General features: G+C 43.1%; 1 protein-coding gene across 1 annotated transcript; it reads right to left on the bottom strand.

Moving 5' to 3' along the window:
* Positions 1 to 22,967: 22,967 nt before the first annotated feature.
* CCDC70 (coiled-coil domain containing 70) lies at positions 22,968 to 23,669 on the bottom strand. The gene has a single exon (XM_016143068.1). The coding sequence runs from the start codon at positions 23,667 to 23,669 to the stop codon at positions 22,968 to 22,970; it is 702 nt and encodes a 233-aa protein (XP_015998554.1).
* Positions 23,670 to 26,280: the final 2,611 nt, after the last annotated feature.

The following is a 26,280-nucleotide window of genomic DNA, read 5'->3' on the forward strand; positions in this document are numbered from 1 at the left end:
CCCTCTCCTGGCCCCCCATCTTGGAATAAATGAGATCAGTCCTTAGTCTTGTACACCATCCCATACAGGTCATGGACATTTTCTTTATTTACTGTGGAAATTTTAGGGGTATAGGACAGTAGGTTTTTCGACAAGCAAACCGTAACTGTGGCAAAATTCTGGCCTGAGATTGCATCATTCTCTACATTTTTACTGGTGCTACGTGAACACCGGCCAAGAATCAATGGTGGTTAAATATTTGGTATCACTAATTGATAGTGATTAAATACTCGCTGCTCCAGGATGCAAATGTTTCCCCATACTTCTAACTTAGAAAAATGACAGAACATATTTTCACTTTGGAATTATTTCCAAATAATTTTGTTTACAAAAACGTAAAGGTAGAATTGATTTGTGTGTGTGTTTTTTTTAAGTAAGCAGAAATAGAAGATTTTAAAATTAGGATTCTGAAAGGAAGAGGATTAATGTACAAGTTTAATAAAAAGGGCTTTACCTTTTAAAATAAAAATATATAATATAAAATATAAAGAGCAAATATAAAATGGCAAAAAATGAATGTCCCAAGGAACACAGGGCTTTAGTGGGTGAGGGGAACTCACAGTTCTCTCAGGCCAAATAAGACACAATCGAGTATCATTGTCAGCTACATTATAAACTGCTTATAGTTTTCTTTTTTGTTCTTAATGAAAAGTGTATAATATTTACACTTTCACAGAACAAATAGAACATCGCTTATTATTCGCCATTTTCTGGAACCACTTTTCTGTATTTGTGGAAGTTTTTTCATAGTTCTGATAGCTGTCCTCTTTCCGCCCCTGCCACCCTGATGTTCCTTCAGCACTTTTATAACTTCTGGGTCAGCTCAAAGATGAGACTGAATTAAGACACGTTTTGGCCATGTTTTGGTATTTCTACATGTCTAATTTTGAATTCTTATGAAGTTAATTTTTGCTCTAGCAACTTACAAAGCCAGAGTTAAAAGCAAGTTAAGGAAAATCATACAGGATGGTAATGTTTCAATATGCTATTTAAGATCAGAAAATAGACTCGCCTTACGTTTGGGGATAATGTATATAGCTTTTCTTCCAATAGAAATTTGGACATGCCAGCCATATAAAGGCCCAGCAGTCCAACTTCAAAATGTCACCAAGCATAATTTGGCACTATCTATATTAATTATTGAATACACCAAGGGTAATTAATTACACAGTCACAGAATCCCAGGCACAATGCTTAGCACTGTATTAGACATTTAGCAAGGCCTCGGAGAGTAAAAGGGTGGCTACTTGTGTAACCCTAATGAGATCATAGATTCACATGGTTCAGTCCTAGAACAATGGCACAAGGAAATACACTTCAGTGGTATAGAATCATTTTAAATGAATTTTCCTTTATGACTTTTCTTTACATTATTTAGTCCAACAAGATGAAAAACAGATTTAATGATAACTCACTCTTACTCCATGCAACCCCTGATGGACATCACATCCTCTTTTCTTTTTGTCTTTAATCTATTTGCACCCCTACTCTTGGAGCTTCTCATTCACTGACACCTTCTCAGCTCTTTTCCAGCCTTGGAAACTTTCGCTCCCTCCCTCAAACGTTTCTCTTCTCCCTCTTTTTCTTCTCCCGCTCTCTCCTCTGTGAGATAGATTGATTCCAAGTTCTTTCATTCCTCCTCCCACCTTTCTAGATTTTCCTTCGTTTTCCATTCTTGATTAAAAAAAAATCATGATCGGGAAAAATAGTAATAAAGTGTCAAGGAGCAGCTTATTCTCTATACCCTTTCAGGCTCTTAATGTTAAACCTATCCCTGGTGGGTGACAATCTGTCCTGTTTCTGAAGCATCAGAGAAGGGATCGTTGCATCCTTTCCAGGATAAAACCACCATCTGAGTAAGAGTTGTCAGCATGTGTGACTTAAAACTCCCGTTACTGCAGCTTCAACACCTTTCTTGTTGACGTGTGTAGTTACCTAAGCACAACCCAGAATACCTGTTATTGAATCACAGTCAGCTTCCTTCTTCTCAGGCTAAGCGATCTGTTAGTCTAATTTCTCACCAAAAACCTTAATCATTGTAGTCCGTTCTTCCTAGACTTTTCCAGTCTTCCTAGACTTATTCAGGTCCCACTAATCAATAGGAGTCATGGTTTTCTCATGGCACCCGTGGGTTCGTGGAGCCTGTTGCCTAAGTTTAAAAGTGTAATCCTACTGGAGGAATAAAAATAGTCTTGAAGCATTTCCATATATAGATCTCTCTTTTTAATCATTGGTATTTGTTTACTTTGTCTGTTTTTAATTTTTTCACCAAAGTAGGATTGCTTTTGGAGGTAGTTGTGGAGACCTGCTTTTTTTTTTTTTTTTTGGTATTCTTCTTTGTTGCTTAACTTTGTAAAACAAGAAGTATTATCATTATTTAATCTCTTGAATGGCTCAATCAAGTTTTAAAAAACAATCGATTTTTATTTCCACATACTTTATTATTTTCCCCCCAAATGCTTTAATACTATAGGCCCATGCCTCAGGGCAATAACATCCAGGGAGGAGAATAATGATTATAAAAGTCTCTTTAAGTATTTCGATTGATTATCAGTCCTTCTTTATTCACAGTTTAGCTTAGAATTCTGACTTCTTTAAGGTAGAAGAAATTGAATTTAAAAATCAATGATCTAAGAGCTTCGAAACTACTGCGCCCGCCTACTACTTTCCAGAAGTAAGCACCCATGGAGACTGCAGACTCCATTATTTATTACCTATACTTGTTCTATCATGTCCTCCAACACATGTAAACTTGGAAACATAAGCTCCACAACTATGCTGACCACCCATCCTTGCCCCCCAACCCAACAACTCACGAGCCCAGGCCAAGTAGGGAGAAAGGAGTAGTGAATTCCAGGTGTTAACAAGAGGACATTTGGAGCATCGGACTCTTTCTGCTCTCAGTGAGGGTGTCAGCTGGAAGCATACATAATGACTTGACACTGTTTTATTTCCTCCTTCCTTGTATTCTTTAGAAAGTCCTTCCTGAACCCCATTGCTGGGCTAAATGACCCTTGCCCACATGCTAAAGCATCGTCTGTAAATCTCTCTGGTCACCTACCACATTCTGATGAAATGCACGGGGCAGAGGGGATCTGAAGTTCCTGGTGGAAACAGGAGTGTGTGTGTGTGTGTGTGTGTGTGTGTGTGTGTGTGTGTGCGCGCGCGCGCGCGCGCGCGCGCATGTGCGTGTAGTGGGGTGGTGAGAAGGCAAAGGACACATATTTCATTTGCCTTTATAGTACCACCACTCCTTTTAACTTCAACCCATGTTCCAAATCTTCCTCTGAAGTATAAAAACCTTTGATCATTCCATTCTCTGCTGGTAGGTTCTGATGACCCAGGGAACACCAGCAATTAGTCATCAGCGATGTTCCCAGTCCCTCGTTTGATGGATTGCTTCTGTGAACAGCGGCATCCAGTCCATTGGTCATGCGCGATGGTGATTCTTGTTCCTAAGGACTTTTTGAGATTGAGGAAATAGAAACCCACTTGAGCAAACGTAAGAAAAAAGGAGAAAAGCTTTTAAGGACACTGAAATATCTCATCGAGCAGCCCAGCCATGGAAGGTCAGGGACCGGAAGGCAGTGTGCTGCGCGCAGCCCAGGGGATGCCGTCCCAGGCTTTCACTCCATTCTGCTTCCCTCGGCATGTTTTGTTCTTTCTGTCCTGCTGCAGCCTGGTTCGCGCTGTTTCTCAGCCACATGAACAGGAGTGGTTCTCTGCCAAGAACTCCTGAGTTTACAGTCTCTTTTCCATAAGCCGAGGCTGGATGTTCTCTGTCTCCTGCGCTGGAGGCCCCGTTCAGCCCCCAGCTTCTTCTGTAATTCCCATGGACTAAAAAGATTACAACACGGAAAAATCTTTCTAACAAGGCTCGAAATTTTAAAAATAGCTTTTGTCTGTTGGCATTTGTGATATGTGAGACCCAAAGCCAGGCCTCTCTTGCCGGGCTAAGGGAGGTTACTGTAAACCTTAAATTCCGGGAATTTCTGATTACATACAAATCAACCCTTTGTTAGACCGAAGAACAAAACCAGGAAGCCCAATGTTACTGCTTTTATATAATGTCATTTTGGAAAATGTTAAACAGAACTAAGAGATACAAATATCATATTACATATAAATTTAATATATAACAAAAAGAGGCTTCTTTTTGAGCGTTATTTGATACATTGTTAGGGAATTCCTAATTAGCAATTCAGAAACATACCTCTCTTTATGTACCAACTACTAATTTAATTCTATATACATTGAAAAGTTACATACTTAAAAATAAGCTATTGAAGGGAGTAAAACCAGAAGAAAATAGAAGTGAATATTTACCATATCTGTGTATGGAGGGGAACTTTCTATGTGTAAATTTTCAGGAAAAACAAAACAAAACATAACTAAACTTTTTAAAAATTAAAAGTGACCATGGTATAACAGAAATAAAATTATACAGCAGAACTTAAATAACACAACAAATAGAGTGGGAAAAGAATTTATAGCAAACAAGACAGGAGTTAATATAATTATCATGTAAGTACTTCATACAAATTGGTACGAAAAATGCTTAAAATCCTGTAGTCTAATAAATAAGGATGTGAACTAACAATCCATACAAGAGGAAATAAAACTAGTAAACAGCCATTAGAAAATACGTAGTCTCACAATTAAATTAATACAAGTTTAAAATTCAGGATAAGGGATCGTTGTCACATATTTGCACTTAAAAAATGGCAATACCAAAGTTAGTGAGAGGGTAGAAAAACTAATGCCATTTATACAGGGTTGGTAGAATGATCAATTAATACAGACACATCTGAAGATAATTTGGGGAAATTTACTTCGTGACCCACTATTTCTACTTCCTTGAGTCTAAGCTAAAGAAATAACCTAAAACAGGAACGAATACAGTCACTGTAATGATATTTATAATGAAGAAAACTTAAAAACAAATATCAGGTTCAGTGCTGGTAGATGTGCTTAGTAAATTATGGCCCACAACTACTAGAAGCCAGGGTCTGTGCAAGGAGCTGAAGATACAGACAGACCAGGCAAAATCTCTGAGCATAATGGTGTATATTATACGAGATGGAGGGGAGGAAAGCCTGGGAGCAGACATTTATTGAGAAACTACTATGTGTTTGGCATTTTATAAATATCGCAGTTAATTCCCTGAGGTCCTGAGCCATATAATACCTAAGTGATAAATTCAGGCAGGAAGAGGCCACCGAAGAGGAGTCATACTGTGCCACTCATACAGAGCCATCTGCATTTTGTCATCCTTTCTCTTTTCCATCTCTGGTCTTCAGACTCTACCTCTCAAATCACTCTTGGGAACAATGGTTAGTGTCAAATTTTGGCTAAAAAAAGGGGTTTTAGCTTCAGGCTTCCTGCCAACCAAAGCTCCAATTCCCGGTGTGGCAGAAATTCTGGAGCTGCCACCCGGTTAAGAATTCCACAAATTTTTCCTCTTAGCATTCGGAGAAATTCCTTTCTCCCTATTCTTTCCCTCCAGCTTGCATCTCATGCTCGCCAGAGTATTCTGCCAACAAATGTTGCTCTATTTAACAGAATACCATCTCCTACAAGCTAGTTGGGGTTATAAATAAAAAAGACATTTTCACATCCAGAACATGCAGTCAAAGAAACAAAAACCGTTAATGGTTCCCCAGTACCTACTAACAAACTTAGGCACATAAAATGGATTTTTCATACTCGCTATTACCTACTTTCTTACCACTCATTACTCCCCCAAACATCATCTCCATTCCATCACATTCCATTTAATAAGCCACTCAGGAGGCAGTGACTCAATTTTAGAAATGAAGATAGAAGACAAGACAATAATAAAATCAGAGCATGCAAATTTAACAGTAAATAATAACATAAATGTAAATGATGTGAAAAGAAGTTAACTGAGTATTAACCAAAACCCAAACAGAGTAATCTTTGTAGCATGTGTAAGTCCATACACATGTAATGATCATTAAGAACCTAATAGGATTTCTGGTACTCTCGATTAAACTCAATTTCTGACTTAGTTTCAAACTGGTGACATGTATGCTAATGAAATTATTTCTTTCACAACTTCCTGAATCCCCAGCCTTGGAAGGCAACAGTGGTCTGCTGACCTAACTCCAATGGAAAACTCAGCAGGGAATATTAAAAGGGAACATAATTTGGGCAGAGGTCAGGTGTTTGAGGTCTACGGAGGATGTGGGAGATGTTCCGAAGCCAAGAGGCCGATGCTCTGACAAATGGCTCCTAGCCGCCCTCTGGCTCCCTTCTTTCCCAGGGCACCCCTAGGAGAGCTGCCAAGAATAAACTAGAAGGAGGGTACAGGGCTGAGGATAAAAAAGAAGTAGTCAGAGATGCCCCTACTTAGACAACGAGATCCGCGCTAGGGAACAGCAGCCCCGCTGACCAGAGGCAGACAGTGAAAAGTAGCTCGGAAAGGAGTGCCTTGGACTGAAGACCTGAGATGGAGTTGGGGCGGGGAAGGCTTTGGTTTTACAGTCCGGGTCTAAACAGATCTTTGTGGCTGAGGAGGAGGAGGGAGCTGTCTACCACAGGTGTCCAAAGTGAGGGGCTTCGGTAGGGGTGTCTTGAGTGGTAGTGCCAGTGAGCCTTACAAGGAGATTGCATTTGGACATTGGGGAAGCATGTGGTCACCCCAGGTCAGCACCTTTTACCAGGAGGTTCTTTCCTTCCAATTCTCTCTCCTCCCCCTCCACCCACCCCCCAGCCGCTAAACCTCTCACACAGCCACACTCCTATCACCCTGAGCCAGACTGAGCCTATGGTGACATTGAGGTCAAGGATTTACCCCTGGGCCAAGTCAGTTTTTTAACATTCTACCGGAATTAGAGGGGAATAGGTGGGTAGAGAGCCAAGGGAATTGTCGTCAAAATATCTTTTGAATGATGTGTCATATATAGTAAGGGTTTTGCCAGCAAAACCAGGTCATTCGTTGATGAGAATACTTGAGATGTAAAGAATGCCAAATGATAATGGTAACGAAGCCAATTAAAAGCAGAGCCAGAGCTGCCACGCCAGAGGAACTGCCGTGTAGGTCTTGTGTCTCAGACCTTTGGAATGTTAAAATAGGGCAGAATAACCTTTGGACTGGGCCTAAAGAACTGTTTGCAAAGATAACAAAAAAGCAGATATTTTGACTACTGGCCTGAAAATTACAAGTATTATTTAGAATTAATATCACTATGTTATGTTACCTGCCCAGTAGAAATGTCTTCCTTCTATTGATGTAATTGTTCTCCTTCCCTTTCTCATAACACACACACACACACACACACACACACACACACACACACACACACTCTATTTGGGCTTCTGCCTTAATCAGTGCATCCCAAATAGCTATTCTTTGATATCAAATAAATGTTTGTTGCCTCTCACTTTGAAAGGCATTTTGTTTTTAGGTTAATGAGGGTATGGTAAGCCTAGCTTAACCTCTATGCAGGTAAAAAATGCACCTTGGTCCCTTGGAAGAGCTTCCGCTCTAGGGGAAGGCATTTGAGAGTGGCTGCTGAGTGGGGCATTTTAACTTAGCTGAAAAAAGCTCAGGTTTTGGAGCAGAGACGACCTGGGCCCAAACCACATCCTGCCTTTCACTGGTTGTGTCCCCTTGGGCTCCCTGTGCCCATTTCTCCATTCGTAATTGAAGCGAATACTAGTGCCACGTCACCACATTGTGAGGATTAATTGAGATGTAAAATGCTGTACAGCACTTAGAAGAGTGCTTAAAGCAGAGCGAGCTCCCCGCCAATGTTCTTTCTTCTCGAGGCTTCGCTGGGCTCTTCTGCATTGATTAGAGAAATGTGGATCTAGAACTAGTTAAACCAACATCTCATTTTGTTGCTAAGCAACCAGCTCTGAGTTCTGCAAAAGTGCAGCTTGATGTGCAGTGACCCCCTTAGCAATCAGGTTCACCAAGCTGTTGCTAAGCATTGTCCTATATTACTTAAAAGCTCATTTCAAATTGTAGAGAAAGAGGGGCATGCACAGACAGCACAGTCATAGAGCATAAGCAAAACCAGCCTTTCCCGCTGTAGGGGCTCACAGTGGGTGAAAAAAAAAGTGAGAAAATAATTGATGATATGTGCTCGCACCACCTGCAATGCCTGCAAGGGTAAGAGAAGTCACCCATGATTCACCCTTTCTGGGATTAAAGAAATTATCCTATGTCTTCAGAGTGGTATCTTCCATATATCAAAAGGTATCTCTCCTTTGCTCCCAACTGGTCTGGGATTGTGTGATCTGGGATTGTGAAACCTGGATATGTGGTTCCAAACTGAGAAGGGCCAAAGCTAGAAGCACCTACAGTGGCCTCGCATTCCTTCCCTCAGAGAAGTCAGGGGTCATAGCCACTAATGTTCTCCCTCGAACATTCATTCATTCATTCATTCATCTATATCATTAAACATGTATTGAGCACTAAGTGCCCAATTTGCTAGGTACTGAGAATAAAGCCTAAAGCAAGACAGTTACTCTCCATCTTGTCCTGGTACTTAGTTAAAAGAAGAAGAAGGAGAAGAAGAAGGATTCACTCTAGTTAGTTTATCAGACAAGATATTTACTGAGGACTATTAGGGTAGCTCACAGAATTTCCCAACAGCCGAAGAACTGGGGTTGGTGGCCACAGGGCTGGGAACATTGCCCAGAGCACAGCTCTGGATTGCTCCCCAGGAGCCTGTATCGCCTCTGCAGCTGGGCTCAGGCCTGCAGCTCCCACCTCTGTCCCAGACAGGCATCCCTCTGCCAGGGCCTCCCCCCGCTGTCCCAAAATTCTTGTTTCCTGCCACTTTCACACAATGACTTCCACCTGCATCTTTTTGTTCACTGAAGTCTGGCATGGATGCATGTGATTGGTGAAACTTGGGTCACGTGTCTGAACCCTGGCTGTAAGGGAGGCTGGGAGGTAAATTTCTGACCTTTCTTTATAAGAAGGGATATTCCAAAGGTGTTGGACAGCCACAAAGCCTTCAGATATTCCTTGCACTGTTTCTGCCCTTGTAACGTTTAGAGTCTGCTGGAGGATTTTGCAAATAAGCCAGAGAAGACAGCCCAATAAGACCAGTGCTGTACCAAGTAGAGGTGCTAGAGGGATCCTCAGAAGGATCGATCACCCAGATGATGGAGTCAGGGAAGGCGACTCAGGGAAAGTGATACTAGGCTAATACTTTAAGGATAAGTGTGAACTCATCAATCAAAGGGAAGGCTGAGGGAAGGAGAATACTGCTGATTACAGGAATGATAGGTATAAAACCTGACGGCACTAAGGAGCTCAAGTTCAGGGAAGGAGAGACTGTTTTGTGGTTGATGTATGCTAACGAGTGAGAAACATTGCTCTAGCTAATATGCTTATATTGCTGCTTTTTGAATTTTCAGTGTTAGGCTTCCCCTACATGAAAGCAGATTTTCCACCCCCTCTCTCATTCCAATATTATGTACTATAATATTGGTTATATCATAATCAGTATTTATAATGATATAACTATGTAAATGCCATTCATAGCTGAGTCTGTTACTCCACAGCTATTTTTACCTTTCTGCATGAGTCTTTGTTTTACGTTAATATATAACTGTTGTATTTTTTCCCCAGTTGCTCAGTTTTCTCCATACTTATCATTTATTCACCTTCAAACTCTCCCCAAGCAGTGCTAAACTCCTCTCAGTACATTCAATCACTTAAAGTACTCCACCAATTTCATCTCTCAAAGACGACTTTTTAATGGTTTCAGACCTGCTCCAGCCTGAACAGGGATCCAGCCTTTCTTGTCTGAAACCGGGTCAAAGCTGTCACTTTGAGGTCTCCCTCTGCCCAACCCTTGTGTTAGGTCTCATTTTCTGAATCCCACACCTGCCCCCTTTTGCCTAACTCCCTCGTTTTGGTGGAGCTTCTCAGAAAAGAAGGTATTAGTGGTAAATTGAGATCCTGTGCACATGGAAATGCCTCTCTTCTCTCCTCGCTCCTGACTGATAGTTTGGCTGCATACAGAACTCATAGTAGAAAATCATTTCTTTTAACCCTTGAAGTCAGTGTTGCATTGTCCCTCACTGTGCCAGTGCGGTGTGCCGCTGAACGATGAGGCGATTCTGAGTTCCCTCTCCCTTCCTCCCTCTCGGCTTTGAGGACCTTCTCTTTGCCCTAGTGTTCTGAAATCCCATAGCGATATATCCTGGTCGGATCTATTTTTATCCACTGTTCTGGGCATCCGTGGGCCTTTTCGATTTGCGCACTTGTGTTCTGGGACATAGCCTTGAATTATTCCTTTGGTGATTTCTTCCCCTACAGTCTTTTCTCTTTGGATCTCATTATTTGGAGGCTGGAAGTCCTGGACTAGGCATCTATTTTTTCAAAAACTTTCTCTGACCTATTTTCTTGTCTTTTGGCTCATCTTTCTCAGATAATTCTTCAATTTTATCTTCCAATCCACTTCTTGAACTTTGTATTCCTGCTATGTCATATTGCCAATAGCTTTTGTGACTTTCCGAATGTTCCTAGCATTATGTTCTTGTTTTGGGGATGCCACATCTTATTTCAGTTTTCCACATTTACCTTCTAGCCAGCCATCATACTAAGTCTTACTTTAATTTTAATAGTTTTTTTTTTTAAAACTAGTATGTCTTGGGTTTTCTTTTTGAAGCTTTTTTTTTTTTTTTATCACTGAATGTTCTTTATTTCCTCCAAATTACAGTTATCTGTTAATTTTAGCCTATGTCATATTAGAGGCTTTCCTAAAGTGCCCAGTCATCCTGCCTTGGACATCTGCTCATGTTCAAAGGGCACAATGAACAGGTGACTGGAAACTGTCACGGGGGGCACAGAGGTTTCCCCACTGTTACACTCCTGGGATGGTCAAACTCCCCAGAGAAGACTCTTCCAGCCTCCTGCCTGCAAGGTACAAGCTTGGCTGCCTGCATTCTGGGAGCTGAGTAGGAAAAAAAGGTGGTGTGTGTGTGTGTGTGTGTGTGTGTGTGTGTGTGTGTGTGTGAGATTAGTCTGTTGTTGCATAACAATCACTCCAAAATCTCATAGCTTAAAAAACATTTATTATCTCACAATTCCTGTGGGTTAGAATTTCAAGGACATCTTAGCCAAGGGGCTATGACTCAGGTCTCTCAAAGGTTACAGTAGACGTGGATGGGGTCTTCAGTCATCTACCTGGGTCTGGAGGCTCCACTTCCACAGTGGCTCACAGACATTCTTGGCAATGGGTGCTAGCTGTCGGTAGACTCCTCATTTTCTCCCCGTGTGTCCTCCTAACTCGGCAGCTGCCTTCCTTCCCCCAGAGTAAGTTAAGCAAAAGCAAGGCAGAAGGCACAGTGCCTTTTATGACTTAGCCTCAGAAGCCAGACTCTGCCGTTGTCCACAATACTCTGTGGTCACACAATTCTGCCCAGTCGGTTTGGGAGGCACCAGCCCTGGGCATGCATACCAGAGTGGAGAATCACTAGGAGTCATCTTGGAGGTTGGCTACCACCAGGGTGGGGTGGCATGTGGTGTCTCAATGCTTTTAATGTACATTTTAATTTTTAAGCCATTTTTAGCAAGATATTACCATCTTTAGCTATACCTGATATCTTCAGTTCAAGGATCCTGAGTTTGTCCTCTCCACAGAATAAATTTCTAATCTTCTGCAAAATGGAGTAACAGCCCCCCACCCCCCACCCTGGCTGCACTGATAAGGGGAGAAGACTTAGGTGACTGTTCTTTAAAAAGACTTTCATCCTGTCTCCCTGTCATTAGCTCTACTTCTACTTATGCTTTGGGACATATTTAGACCATTAATTCCCAAATCTTTGGGAGGAGGGAGGTGGTTCTGCAGTACAAATTGGGTTGGTGCTTGGCTTTCCCACTGCCAGTTTAAAAGTCAGCTTTGTTTCTGCTAAATCAGCTCCACTCATCCATCTGTTTTTCTGCTTTCAAAATGTTGTTGCTATTGGCTTAGCTTCTATTCTATTTGTTCTTGTGAATTTATGCCTTTTTAATACTTTCTTTACTGTATTTTGTTGAGACTTAAGGAGGGAATAGAAGCTGGTGCATGCATTTGTTCTGCGACCTTTAACTGGCAATCCCCTCCTCTTTTCAGCCCTGCTTCTTCTGGGCTTTGCTCTTTGATTAGAAAATCATTCTCTTTCTTTTCTTTTTTCTCCAACTCTCATAAAGCTTCTGAATGAGTCTTGAGAACTTATTTTGAAAGCCAAAAATCAAATAAGTTTCTCTCTTTCTATGTGCACTTTTAATCTTTCCTAAGGAAATCAGTGACTGGTTAAATAGGAAGAAAATTACATACAAAAAATTAAAAAGTTTTATATGTTTTAAAATATTATCTAACCATAGTAGTGTTATCATTCTAGTCAGGGCATCAGGTGAAACTAACTGAAGTAACAAAAATCATGCCATTGACCCAAGTACATTGAGCGTTCTCCTTGCAATGAGCCAACCACATTCCTTCATCAAGTCCCATTGCTGAAGCTCCACCATGAAGGACAGGGCATACTCCTATGTAAAGAAGTAATTTATCTTTATTAATTGATAATGAAAACTCACAACCTCTTATCTAAGGGTGATCGAGTTGAGAAACCAGTGGTTCTCAAATGGAGCAGAATTAGGACGTCCCTGCACTGAACAGAGCTTTTGGGAATGGGTGGGATAATTTTGGGTTGTCATCAAAGATTGTACAGTCTTGCAGCCATTGGTGGAGCCAGAAATAGCAAATGTCCTGAAAGGCTTAGAGAATATTGTACAATAAAGAATTGTCCTATCTTAAGTGCCAAAGACACTCTTATTGAGAAACACTGTAGAGGAAGATACCTTCAATGGAACTTGAAATTATCAATACAATAACAAAACCACAAAGTACTAGAGCTTGAGCAGTTACATAATTAACTTGGTTCTATAGAGATGTAACAAATATTAAAAGAAAAATTTGGCTGAAATACCAGGAGACAATAGATACTAAATTCTAGAAAAGGTGCTAAACCTTGTACAGAATTTACCAAGGAAGTTTCCAAAAACTGTTTACACAACTCTTAAACCCTCACCCACATTGAAGGCACTACAGGCTCAAAAATAAGAAATTTCTGGAGAATTTTGAAACATTTCTTTACAAAGAGCCTATGCTGTGAATCTCTACTCCCTCCAAAGGGTAATTTCTACCCCAAGTAAAGAGGGAGACCATTTAGAGGCTTAAAATATGATACCTAAATTTGGGTAACATGGTGGTCTTGTAACTAAATTCTGCCTGAGAAACCAGAGGATAAGAGACTGATTAAAGGAAAGGGAGCCAATATCTTAGATCCTATGCAAGAGGGCCTCTGCAAGGGCAAGAGGTGACCACTGTTTAGAGCTACAGTTAGTATAACAAGAAATTAGATGAATAGTTACATCCCATGCTCATGGAGTAGAGGGTGTGTGTGTGTGTGTGTGTGTGTGTGTGTGTGTGTGTTCACGCACACGTGTTTGGAGGGGGAGTAGTCTCCAAGGAATTACAGTAGGGAATGGTTTTATTGAGAGAGTAATAAACGAAGAAGTGTCAGACCTTGGCCATGACACAGCTTAATCCCTTAGGAAGCTTTAGGATGTCCCTGCACTGAACAGAGTTTTTTCATCTACAAAATAAGAGGGTTCAACTAGACAGCCAGTGGGATGACTAATCTGCCTACACTCTCATGTGAGTCTAGGGATAGCCAGCTGGAAAATAATTGGATGAGGAATTTCTCTTCCTGGAGTTGATTTAATTCAGAGATGGTTTAAAACATAATCTTTGGAGGTCTTCCCAGAAATCACCTGTTACTAAGAACTGGCCAGTCCTCCCTTCCTTGGCCCTTCTCTCCTGGATACAAGTAGGATATGAAGTTGTCTCCAGAGGTTTGATTGTAATGGGATGTCACACAGCAACCGACAGTGAGCCTTTAGGGGTCTGCAGCCCTGAGCACACTGGATTAGGTGCCCTCGAAATTTCTATCTTTGAGCTCTGTTTGAGCTCTGATCCTATTAAGCCTTTAGCAGCTACCCACTAAAATCCTGTTCCTCTACCATGTTCAAAGACAGCAAGAAATGGGATGTTAACTACATTTCTTGTTCCTCACATTCTGCACTTCTTAGTTGTAGATTCCAGCATAATTTTAATGAGATATGGCAGTTGGAATAATGAAGAAAATCTAGTGTTATTTATTCACACCAATCTAAACAAAAACTTCTACTTAAATCCACACTTCATCTCTCTTTTTGTGAAAGAAGAGTTTAAGGTGGACCCTTCTTAGATCTCATTCAAATATCTTAAGTCACTTGTCACAAGTCAATCATAGGGCTGGCTCCTCTGCTGATGCTTCTGGAATATTCCTTCCGTGGAAGAACATTTACTCACACCAGATTTGGCCAGAGGGCCCATTGTGACCAGTTGTTCCGGAAGCAACCCGAAGGTCAGATAATGTCTGTTTAATATTGTCTGTCAAAGTATATCCATATGGATATGGAGGGGGGAAAATGGCATAGATGATAGAGGCTCTGTTCATTCCTCTGGCGGCCAAATGAAAGTCATGACAGAAACAAGGAGCAAACGGCAAGGAAAAATCGCCTGGCATCTAGACGAACAAGCCATACGACTAGGGAGAAATCTAAAAAATCACCCTGCAACTGCAGACACAAGGTAGGAGGGGGTGAGGACGCAGGGCTGCCTGGGCAGAGTGGCTGAGACAGAGGCTGTGGCAGTGGCGGACGCCTCTTAAAGGGGCCGCATCCACAAGCGGATTTTCATGGTGATGGACCTGCTCACTCTGACCACCAGTGCCAGTCTGAGTACACAAAAACTTAGAGGGGGACACTGAGCTGTTGGAGTGAGGGCTGAGGCGAGGCTACCCCCACCCCGCCACCCACAGAAGTGCTGGCGGTATCCATTGTTCCTCTGTTGAACCCTCTTCCTCCCAGTGTGTGAACTCAGTGCCACCATAGCCATAGCTGTGAATCATCAAACTGGATAATAGAAGCTGCTCCCCTCAGAGGATTTCCTGAAACCCTATCCCACCAACTTACGGCCCCGCCCAAGCCACATCCAGGTGTATCCTCAGAGAGTCAGGTGCTCCTTACTGAGCAGCTCCCAGACTCACACTGGTAACAGCTGGCCTCGGTTTCCAGTGTGGTCTTTTAAGGCAATTATAAGCACAGCATCTATGGATTGCTTGCTGAATCTTAACAGGTGGCCCTGGAGGAGCATAGGCTGGGGACAAACTTGGCCTGCCGCTGAACCCCTCTCCAGACCATGCCACTGGACACCTACTTCACAAATCCACACTAATAAGACTTTGGAGCTTTGCCTAGTATGTGGAAACAGACACAGAAAGGCAGACAAAATGAAAAGAAAAAGAAGCAGAAACCATATGAGAGAACAGAACAGATATCCAGATATAATAGAGCCAAGTAATCTAACAGATGCGAAGTTCAAAACGCTGATTATAAAGAGGTTCAATGAACTTATGGGAAGGTTAGATGAATTCAGTGAGAACTTCAAGAGATAAAAATATAAAAATGGAAATGGAGGTTATAAAAAGGGAACCAGTCTGAAAAGAAGAACACATTATCTGAGATGAAAAATATATTAAATGGAATAAACAAAGTGAATAAAGAAGAGAATCAAATGACCTATCTAGAGTACAGAAAAGCCAAGGATACGTAATCATAATGGCAAGAAAAAAGAAACCAAGACTATAATAATAATTTAAGGAGCCTATGGGACGCTATTAAAGGTAAAAATATCTGTGTCATTGGGGTACCCAAAGCACAACAAGATGTTGAACAGCAGTTGAAAAAATAATGATGGAAAACTTCCCTAACATGATGAAGGAAATAGACATAAAACCCCGGGATGCTCAGAGAGTCCCAAAAACCAGGAACACAAAGAAGCCCACACCAGGACACATCATAATTAAAATGCCAAAGGTTAACTACAAAGAGAGAATCTTAAAAGCAGCAAGAGAAAAACAGTTACCTAGAAGGGAACACCCATAAGACTGGCAGCCGATTTCTCAAAAGAAACCATGCAGAACAAAATATTCAACATGAATGAAAACTCAGGATCTACAACCAAGAATACTTTATCCGGCAAAGCTATCATTTAGAGTCAACGGACAGATAAAGAGCTTCCCAGACAAAAATAAATGAAAGAAATTCATCATCACCAAGTCGTATTACAGGAAATGTTGGAGGGACTTCTTTAAGAAGAAAAAACATGTATCAAAAACAGGAAGAAAGAATGGCAACAACTACATTCCTATCAACAGTACCTCAAATAGAAAAGAATTAAGTGCTACAACCAAAAGATAGGGTGGCTGAATGGATAAGAAAACAAGATCCCTACATAAGCTGCCTATAAGAGACTTAGTTCATATTTAAAAACACACACAGACTAAAAAGAAGGGGATGGAAAAAGATATTGCCTTGATGGACCTAGAGGGTATTGCATTGAATGAAATGGGTCGAATAGAGAAAGACAAATATTACATAATTTCACATACATGTAGATGCTAAAGAACAAAATCAACAATAACAGCAAAAGTGGAAAAAAATCATAGACACAGAGAATATTTAGAAGGATACTAGATGGGAGGGATTTGGCAAGGTAAAGAGAGCAAAGGGGTTGAGGAGTTGTCGGGAGCCATTACTAGTCACTGAAGGTGTCTCGTAGTTTGGGAGCCATTAAGCAGTTGCTGAGACTGCTTGGAGCCATAAAGCAACTTCTGAGACTGTGTTATCAATGGTTCAAGGAAACAAATGGTTAAGTTAAACATCACTGACCCTGGAGGGGAGATTTGCCTCCTAAAAAAATCCTTTTAAGATAAGGGGGTGTTTTACGACCCAGATAACAAGAATGTTATATGATCTTGTGTGAATGTCAGCATTTGAATGATATACCTTGTGCTTTGCTATTGTATCCAAAAACTTTTATAAAGGCTGTGCTAAATAAACTCGGGGCTGCAGCAGTGACTGTATGCCCTCCCGAAGTGCTTTCCTATCTTCTTCTTTTTTCTTAGGCTTCGCCCCCCTCTTTCAGGTACTGATCGACTTTAGCCGGCTGGCTTCCGGCAAGGGGTGCAGGTGGCTGGTTGCAGAGTAGACATGGGATGTAGAGTATAGCATGGGGAAGATGGTTAATAATGTTAGAATGAATATATAGGGGGAGAAGTGGTGCTAGATTTGGTGGAGTGATCGCTTTGCGAGTTGTGTGGATCTCTGATCAATATGCTGTACAGCTGAGGCTGGTGTGTTGTATGCCAAGTAAAACTGAAAAAAAAAAAAAACTCATATTGTACAATATAAATGCAGGGAACATGGTATCTATTATATTTTGGTAAAGACAAAAAAAGTATATCCATGTGATCACACCTGTCTAAACATTTTAAATGAAGTACACAGGAAACTAAGAATTCACTAATTCTTACTGAATGAGAAATAAATCATCCAAGGTAATAGCTACAAAATAAAATAGAGTAGGGGAATCTAGAGTTTACTGAATGATGCATAATGTGGTGGGAATTTCAACATATATTGTCTCTTTTGAGCCTCACGACATATGCATAAATCAACAGGCAACTTGTTGAAACAGGTTATAGGAACCCTCTGTTACGTAGGTGTTATCATTATCATTCCTGTTTTACAGATTGGGAAACTGAGGTTCAGAGAGTAAAAACATTTTTTAAGTCACTATAATAGGTCGAATTATGTCCCCCCAAATGTACCTATGAATGTAAACTTATTTAGAAATAGGATCCTTGTTGATGTAATTAAGAAATTCGAGATGAGATTATCCCGGATTACGGTGGGCCCTAAAAACAGTGAATGGTGTCCTAAGGAGAGAGGTGGAGATCTGAGACACAGAGACATGCAGAGTGCCACGTGCAGCTGGAGGCAGAGATTGGAGGGGTGCATCCACATGCCAAGGACTGCCAGCGCCGGCAGAAGCTGGGAGAGTTATGAAGTGGACGGTCCCTCAGTGCCTCTGGGAACCGACCCTGGCACCACCTTGATTTCGGGTTTCTCATCTCCAGAACGGTGAGAGAGTAAATTTCTGTTGTTTTCAGCCACCAAGTTTGTGGTAGTTTGTTAGAGCAGCCCTCGTCACACTAGTCACACTCTGGTAAGCAATAGAGGTACCACCGGCACCAGGACGGCCTGTCTGACACCCAGGCTAAGTCCACTCATGACTATTAACAGTAATGAGTTATGCATGACTCTTTGTTCTTCTGGGTCTGAATTAAATGGTGAACTATTTCACAAGTTCCAAAGATGAGAATTAGGCACATCACACTGGATGGCCCTTTGAAGAACAGAGAATTCTGTTCAGCATATCCAGGCACCCACTAGCTCTCAGGGAGTTTATAGATTTGTCGAGAATGTTCTAGCAAATTCTAAGTAACTGTAGCAGATCTTTTCAGTGGGTCATTGGTCTGTGATCCTTATTAAATTTTTACCAGCTGAATATTTTTTTTTCCTACTTAAAGTTCATATCTTTTACATTGTATTTAGTAACTTTGTCCCCCAGAGGTTGAGGAGAGATTCAGGCTTATGCACAGATGGCAGTGAAGTAAGCAAGGACTTTGTTGGGCCACTTGAGGTGCCACCTCTTTGATTCCTGGTCTCCCCTTTTCATGCATGTCCAGCAAACAGAAGCCAGATGTTCTGGTTGAGGCCACACCTTCCCGTGAAGACACCTGTGCCTGGGCTGCGGAAGGATGCAGGACCTCTAAACTGTTCTTCCCCATCCTAGCTTCTCAGGAGAAGCTCCTCACTTCACACCAAGTTTCTAACACGTGCCAGTCCACTTCTTCTGTAGCTGAGGGAACAGGCTCATCTTGTGCCCTCAAACTCTTGGCCGCGAGTGGCGGAACAAGAAATAGAATCGGGGCCTTGGGTTTCTATGCCAGTGTTTTCTACTAGACACAAGTGTTTTCTAGAATTTAGTTTGCGTAAGAATCATCTGGAAAACATGTTAAAAATGCAGGTTTTGAGTCCTGGTCCCAGAGATTAAGACCCAGTAAGCAGAGCCCAGGCTTGCATTTTTGACAAGTGCCCCCAGGGAGTCTGATGCATGTAGTGACGATTCCATGAGCAGATAACATTTCCCTGGACTACACACTATGTATCGAAAATGTTATCCTTCCCCTTTTGGCAGCTTCAGGAAGGGCTTCTGGGTGGGCACATGCTTTTATGGGAATGATGACAATTCCTCAGGGTGAATTTAGTGGTGAGGTAACAGTTACAGCAGTAGAGGCTCTTCCTGGCACCTGGAATCTGCCAGCGTCTGCATTATGATTCTGGAATGAAGATGATTATGAATCTGGGGCCCAGGTGAATGAGCAGAACCCTGAGAGAGCAGGGGTGACCCACTCCCTGCCAGGAGGTGAGCTGCCCCTAGCTGTCTGCCTGCGCATGAGGTCATGGGACACCAAGGAAACCTCTCAGGACTTAGTGGCACTGTCATGGTGCTGTCTTCGAGAGGAAACCAGCTTTGGCTGCTGCTGAGGCTGGGGAGAAATCTATGTTCGTGCTAACAGCAGTAGTAAGAACCCGGTGGTCAGAAGCTGCTTTCACTGACTTTATCCGCATCTTTTCCTTCATCCATGAACCTGTGTGAGGAGGGTCCACTGATTCCCAGTTATTAGCTATCCCTGGGTTTCTTTTGTCTGAAACTTGGTTTTATGTTCTATGTCTGCAGATCTCACTCTGTTTCACACACACTGGTGGGTGCCCTGTCCAAATGCTCTCCGAGAGGCAGTGCCAGATTCCCTCCTCCCCTTAGCATTTCCTAAATTTTATAAACAACGACATTGTGATCATTTGGTTATGTGTGTCCCCCACTAGACAGCAAGCCTCATGTGGGCAGGAATCAACGCATTCCAGACACAGCACAGTGCCGGCAAGGCTCAGTGGTGCTGGAATGGACGAACAGATGGCGCATCGACTGACAGATGATGTACGCAGCAAAGGATGCTGGCTGCACAACTTCTTGTTGGGTGGGTGAACCAAGAGGAAGGTCGAGTTCACCCAAGTGCTGATCAGGCTTGAAAAATTGTTCTCCACAGCAGATCAAGAGAACCTGCCATGTTGCATGTCCTGTACCACTCCTCCCCGCCTGGAGAAGCCCCACCCGCCCTGCTCCTCCTCAGCCCTCCTCAGTGACCAGTGACAGCACGACCACCCCCTCCCGCCCCCAGCCAGGAACCTGCGCATCAGCTTGGATGCTGGCCTCTCCGGCACTGCCTCCACCCAATGGACTCCGATCTGCCTCCCAGCAGCTTTCCAGGCTGCTGGAGGCTCTTCACACACACCCACTGCTGCCAGGTGCAGGCACCAGCACCTCTTACCTGGGCCACTGCCACCACCTGCTGGGTGATCTCGCCTTCTTCCACTCCAGCCTTGCCCCTGCACTGAGAGCGTCTCCAGCTCTAAGACCCACGCAAATCACTAGGGACCTTGTTAAACCACAGAGCCTGCGATTCAGTAGATCGAGTCTCAGATTCTGCATTTTCAACCAGCTGCCAGATAAGGTCAATGTTCCTGGTCCATGGACCACACTTTGAGTAGCCAGATGTCATTTCTAAAATTTAAATCTTAATATGTCATTCTTTCCTTAAAATTCTTCAGTGGCTCCCTATTGCCCACGAGACCTGATGCCAGCAGCTACCCACTTTCTTGTCCAATTCACTGTCCTACATTTCCTCTGTGTTCACAGACGAGTTTGCAATTCCTCAAATCGCTGCCCTCATTCATGAGCCTGTGCTGTTCCCTCCGTCTGGAATGGCCCCCTCCCTTAGTGAATTCCACGGCTGTCAGGCTTCGCCCAGGCATTGCCTCCTCCAGAAAACCTTTCCAGACCCCATCCACTCACCCTTGCTACCAGAGGCAGTCAAAAGACACCAAAGGAACACCCTGTGTGATGAGGGATGGGATCACGGAGGGACACACCTGTCCTCTCTTGGCAGCTCCGCCAGTCCTTCTACAAATGAAGTTGTCTTTACCAGTGGTTTCTACAGGATTGTAAGGAGAGTCTTTCAATTCACATCATGCTCCCACTTCCTACCTCAACCTGGCTTACATTCCTTGGACATAAGATCAGCAGTTTTCTATTTGCTTTTCTTCGGAGTGGAGTCACAGGGGATAGCTAAATCTACAGCTCCTGCTGCACTGGGGTTCCTGCCACTCTGCATATCAACCATTGGATGAGTCATCTTGAGTGGGAGCCCCCACTGCCTCCCCCTGAAATTGGATTCTCTGCGCCAGCTTCTTGTTCCCATGGCTTGTTAATGTCTTTGCCCAGGGCTCGTTCGGAGCTGAGGAGGCAAGACTTGGCATGTGATGAAGGAGCAAACTGCTCCCACTGCCCTGACCCTGGCTCCTGAAATCAGAAGACTTGCAAAGAATCCACACGTTCCCAGAGGAACACAGAGGCCCAGAGGCCTGCCTGCCCCTGAAGTTAGCCCACTCTCCTATGACCGGGACTGTTTATTCAGCACACCTAGGGGGACTATGTCCTTTCCTCTCCCCATCTTTCCACTACCACCCCAAAGCACTTTAAGTTCTTCTAGCCCTGATGCCATTATTAACTGAGCTATTTTAAAGTCATGTTTCGTGACCTAGGACTGTATTAGAGAAGAAATGGGACCAAGAGGCAGATCATGTGAGTTCTAGTCCTGGCCCTTCCATTTGCTATTTGCCTAGCCATATGCAGTCACTTTGCTTCACTAAATCTGTTTCCTCACCTGTACAATGGGTTGACATACCTTCCCTGTCAACCCACAGAGTTGTGGTGAAGGTTACATGAGCTGGCAAATGTAAAGATATTTGTCAAGAAGTAAGGGATGCACAAAGCCAAGGTAAGTTGATGCATTAATAACAATGAGGGCCAGGCCTACGAAAAGGGAAAGCAGAAGGTGCTAGCCTTGGTATTTCTTACTTCCCCTCTTCTAGCCATTTGCATACCAATGCCCATATAGACCACCTCATAAAGGGAAGTTGGTCATGTAAATTGCTGACCACATTACTGTACATTCATTTAATGCATTACCTTCCTAGGGTGTTTCAATTTTAAATGAATGGAAAGAGGGAAATGCCCAGTAAGGAATTGCTAATGCAGAAATGCAGGTACAGTAAGACCTGTCTAAATGGGGATGTATAGGACAAAAAAGGCTCCCTTACACCTTCCAGATCATTCTACGTGGCCCACTTTGATTCTATCGACAGGGAAAGGAAGTGCCTTCATGGGCTGTGCTCCCGAGCCTCAGCCTTACGCCACTCACCTTACTCGTGCTACAGAGAATGGGCGATTGAAGAAGTTTGGTGGAAACCCGGAGCTATGGACAGGTGGACAACGAGGGGATTCTGCTTGTATGTTCTAAATCACCTTCTAGGTGAGAACAAGGCAGAAACAAATCATCAAAGGCATGTCGGCCTTTTCTAGGAGCTGTCAGCCCACTCCAGGCCTCCGAGACTGCCCAGAGTGGAGGAGGAATGATTGCCCCGCAGTGCGACAGAGGCAAAGTTATCTCAGCCCCTCTATCCCTACGCGTCTCCAGCTGGCAACTTCTGAGCCTCTCTTTTCCCTCACCCCCATTCCAACTCTTAAGGACAGACACAGTCTCTATCACAAACACTCACACATGCTGCGCTCATGGTGATCTGCCCAGGACTAAGCTCTAAGCTCCTAAGGATGGGAATACAACTTTTGAAAATCACAAAAGCTAGGGAAAATGTAACTGGCCTTCCCTGAGGAAGTTGGTTTTCCAAACCTCTCCGCAGGACTTTATTAGATCTTTTGAAGCAAGGAGACAGATAAGTGCGTATTTCCTCCAGTACATGGGGTCATCCTGGATTTGAATCCTAATCCAGCAGCGTCTGGACCCCATGGCCCTGTGCCCCCTGTTCATGCCCTGCCTCGGCAGAAGGCTGGGGATCGTGTCCCTCCATTGACGTCGTGGTGCCCATCTTCAAGTATCTGTTCCTCAGCAATATAGCCACCACCTTCTACCCAGAATGCCTTTTCCTCCTCCCAGAGAGCATTCTCCTCCTCCCAAAGGGACTTTTTATCCTCCCACAGGGCCTTCTCCTCTTCAAGAAGAGCTCGCTCCTCTATCCACAGTGCCTTTTCTTCTTCCCACAGGTCCTTGTCCTCCTGAAGAAGGTTTTGATCTCTTTCCCATAAAACATTGTCCTCTTTCCAGAAGGCCTTATCCTCTTTCCAGAAGATACGATACTTTTTCCAAAAGGTTTTCTCTTCTTCCCGAAACAATTTTTCCATTTCCCAGAAAGCTTTTTCCTCTTTCCAGAAAGTTTTCTCCTCTTCCCAGAAAGGTCTTTCCTCTTCCCAAAAGCCTAAGATCCGGCCCCGGAAAACACGAATCTTGCCTCGGAAATTCCACATCTCTTCCCTGAAGTCTTCTATTTTCTCATGGAAGATTTTCATCTCTTCGCGAAAAGCCTTTTCCTCCTGCAGCTTGTGAATTAGTTTCTTCTGGCGAATATTGGGTGAGGGGGCCACCAGTGACCGGAAACAAGCAAGCCCCATCCATCTATTCACCTTGAAGGGAAATATATTCCTAGGTAGCCAGGATGGTGGATTGGCCATGATGGATCACAGGGCCGTTGGTCAAGTCCAGGTTAGCTGGTCAAACCCTGTAGGGGCACCAAAAAAAAAAAAAAATATGCATGAATATCATTTGCCAGAGGACAAACCCTTGGCTCTGTACCATTTGATTTGGGAAAAATTAACCATTTCTTTCTTTGTCCCATTGGTGATGTTTGTGAGGGACAAGCTTTGGGCTGAAGAGATGGTCAAAACATTGGCTTTGGGCTGAAGAGGTAGTCAATATATTCAAGTTCAAGGCTGCTAAAACCATAGACTCTCAGCCAACAAGGGCAGTGGTTCTCAAAAAAAAGAAAAAACAAAAAGGAAGGAAGGAAGGAAGGAAGGAAGGAAGGAAGGAAGGAAGGAAGGAAGGAAGGAAGGAAGGAAGAGGGAGGGAGAGAGGGAGGGAGGGAGGGAAGGAGAGGAGGAGGGAGAGAGGAACAATGACAGATCTCCAAATTGCCGTGTATCTGAGATACCAGTTATCAGAACTGCCTACGAAATTCCGATAACTACAAAGGTAGGTCAAAAGATGACTGGAAGGGCTGGGCATGGAAAAGTGGTTTACGCACTGGGGAGACAAGGGATGAGTACACATGGTAAGGGCATCGATGTCTATTTCGAGCTTTCCGGAAGCAGCTGCCAGAGTCTGACCTCACTCTGTGGGCCTTGCCAAGCACCCCACTGTGAAGCAACACGAGCCTCTTCAGGAGACTTTTGGGCTTCCTCTTTTGTCTATTTTCTGACCTTGGGGCAGAAAGTGCAGCAGAAGAAAAGACACACAGCTAGTGTGTGTGTGTGTGTGTGTGTGTGTGTGTGGTGAAGAGATAGTGACTACACTGTGGGCAGCTGGTGGCCTCACCATCCACCTGGTCATGCAAACAGAACCTCCTCGACACCATCCTCTCCCTCACCAGACTGTATTCAATCATCAAGTGCTCCCAGGCAAGATCCCTAACATTTCTTGAAACCATGCCCCTGCTCCACCTCCTTGGCCATGGCCAGTTCAGGCCAGGATGCCTGTAGCAGCCTGACTGGTCTCTCTGGTAATGATCTTACCCTCCCATTTGCCCCTATACTGTCATCCCAGGTGCGTTCCTAAACACTGTCCCGTTACACCACGCCTCACAAACCTTTGAAGACCCCATAGCCCAAACATCAAATCCAAAAGCCTTAGTCGGCCCTCTGCAACTAACTCCTGCTTGTCTCTCTCTTTTCCTCCCAGTCTTCACCCAACTCCAGATCTAAGATTCAGTAATAATGAGCTACATTCAGTTCTCTGGACATGAACCTGCAGTTTCCGGCCTCCACACCAGGGCACGTTCTGTGTCCTCTATCGAGATTACTTTTTCCCCTGGTTGTGGGCTTGAGTTCCTGCTCATCTTTCCTCTCTGAAAGCTACTTGGGTGCTCCAGACAAAGTCCATCACCACCACCACCTCCTACATGTTACCTGTCTGCACACTCCATTGTTTACTTGTCATGCTTGATCAAAGTTAGATGTGGACAGGCCTTGCTGCCACTCCTGTAACCTGACATCTTACATAAAGCTGTGCATATAGAAGGTAATTGATATAAGTGTTGGTTGAACTGAACTGAATTTCATCGAATTTTGGAACTTGGATTTTCTGTTGTATTATGGTTATTTGTCTTAGTCTTACTATTTGAGTAACTGTTAGTATCTTAAGGTGGAAAGAATTGCCTCATTCTTCAAGTCCTCACATTTCTTTCTGCTGTGAGAATACACAGCAGACCCTCAACAAGCGGACCCTTAAGTAATTCTATGAGCAAAGCCTCAGGGTCACCTAGAGTTGCAGGATAGCTGTTGATAACAATCAGCTTTCTAATGATAATATCAGTAGTAACAATTACTACTTGCTCATTTATTCAGCCCTTTCACGTCGGGCACTTTACCTACCATGCCTGTTCAATGCTTTCAACCACACTGTGAGACAGAATACTACCTTGATTATCCACATTTTACAGCTGACAAAACCGAGCCTTAATAAGTTCAAAACCTGGGTCAAGACTGCTAAAAAGTTATGTTTAGTAGAAGTGTGTTATGTGGGCAAGCAATAGTGCTTGTAAACACACACCATCAGGTATCGGGCTGATACTTTCACTATAATGGTGTGTGTGAGTGTGTGTGTGTATGTGCATGTGTATGTTTGTATCAAGGACTGGGCCTATTGGTAATAATGATATTTAGCAACTTGGTCAATAATTTTAAAAGAAACTCTCTCATACAACTCTATTGCTGAAGGAAAATATATAGACACCCACATTAACAGCAAATTTAAAAACTTTGAAAGTTATTACTAAAAAAAACCCTATATATTTTCAACAAACAAAAGATTTTTAAAAGTCCCTATACATGTGTGAGATCTGTCTGTCCCCAGTTTGGAAAAAAACATTTGTGCAGGCTTTTAACTTCTTTCTGAAGTGTTTCCTGGACATATTACAACACTGAAAATAACCACCTTCATGAATCACACTAAAGCTTTATTTCTTACTCCGAGAGCAATGTTTGCACTATCCAGAGAACTCACTGAAGCAGTTTAATAAATTCCTCTTTCCTTTTGCCATAGATACTGATTATCACCCAATTCTGC

This window comes from Rousettus aegyptiacus, unplaced genomic scaffold (genome assembly GCF_014176215.1).
Source record: "Rousettus aegyptiacus isolate mRouAeg1 unplaced genomic scaffold, mRouAeg1.p scaffold_m13_p_11, whole genome shotgun sequence".
Lineage (NCBI taxonomy): Eukaryota > Metazoa > Chordata > Mammalia > Chiroptera > Pteropodidae > Rousettus > Rousettus aegyptiacus.

What these genes read in the sequence shown, in the direction of transcription:
- CCDC70 (XM_016143068.1), bottom strand. Translation starts at nt 23,669, where the DNA reads ATGGCCAATCCACCATCCTGGCTACCTAGGAATATATTTCCCTTCAAG.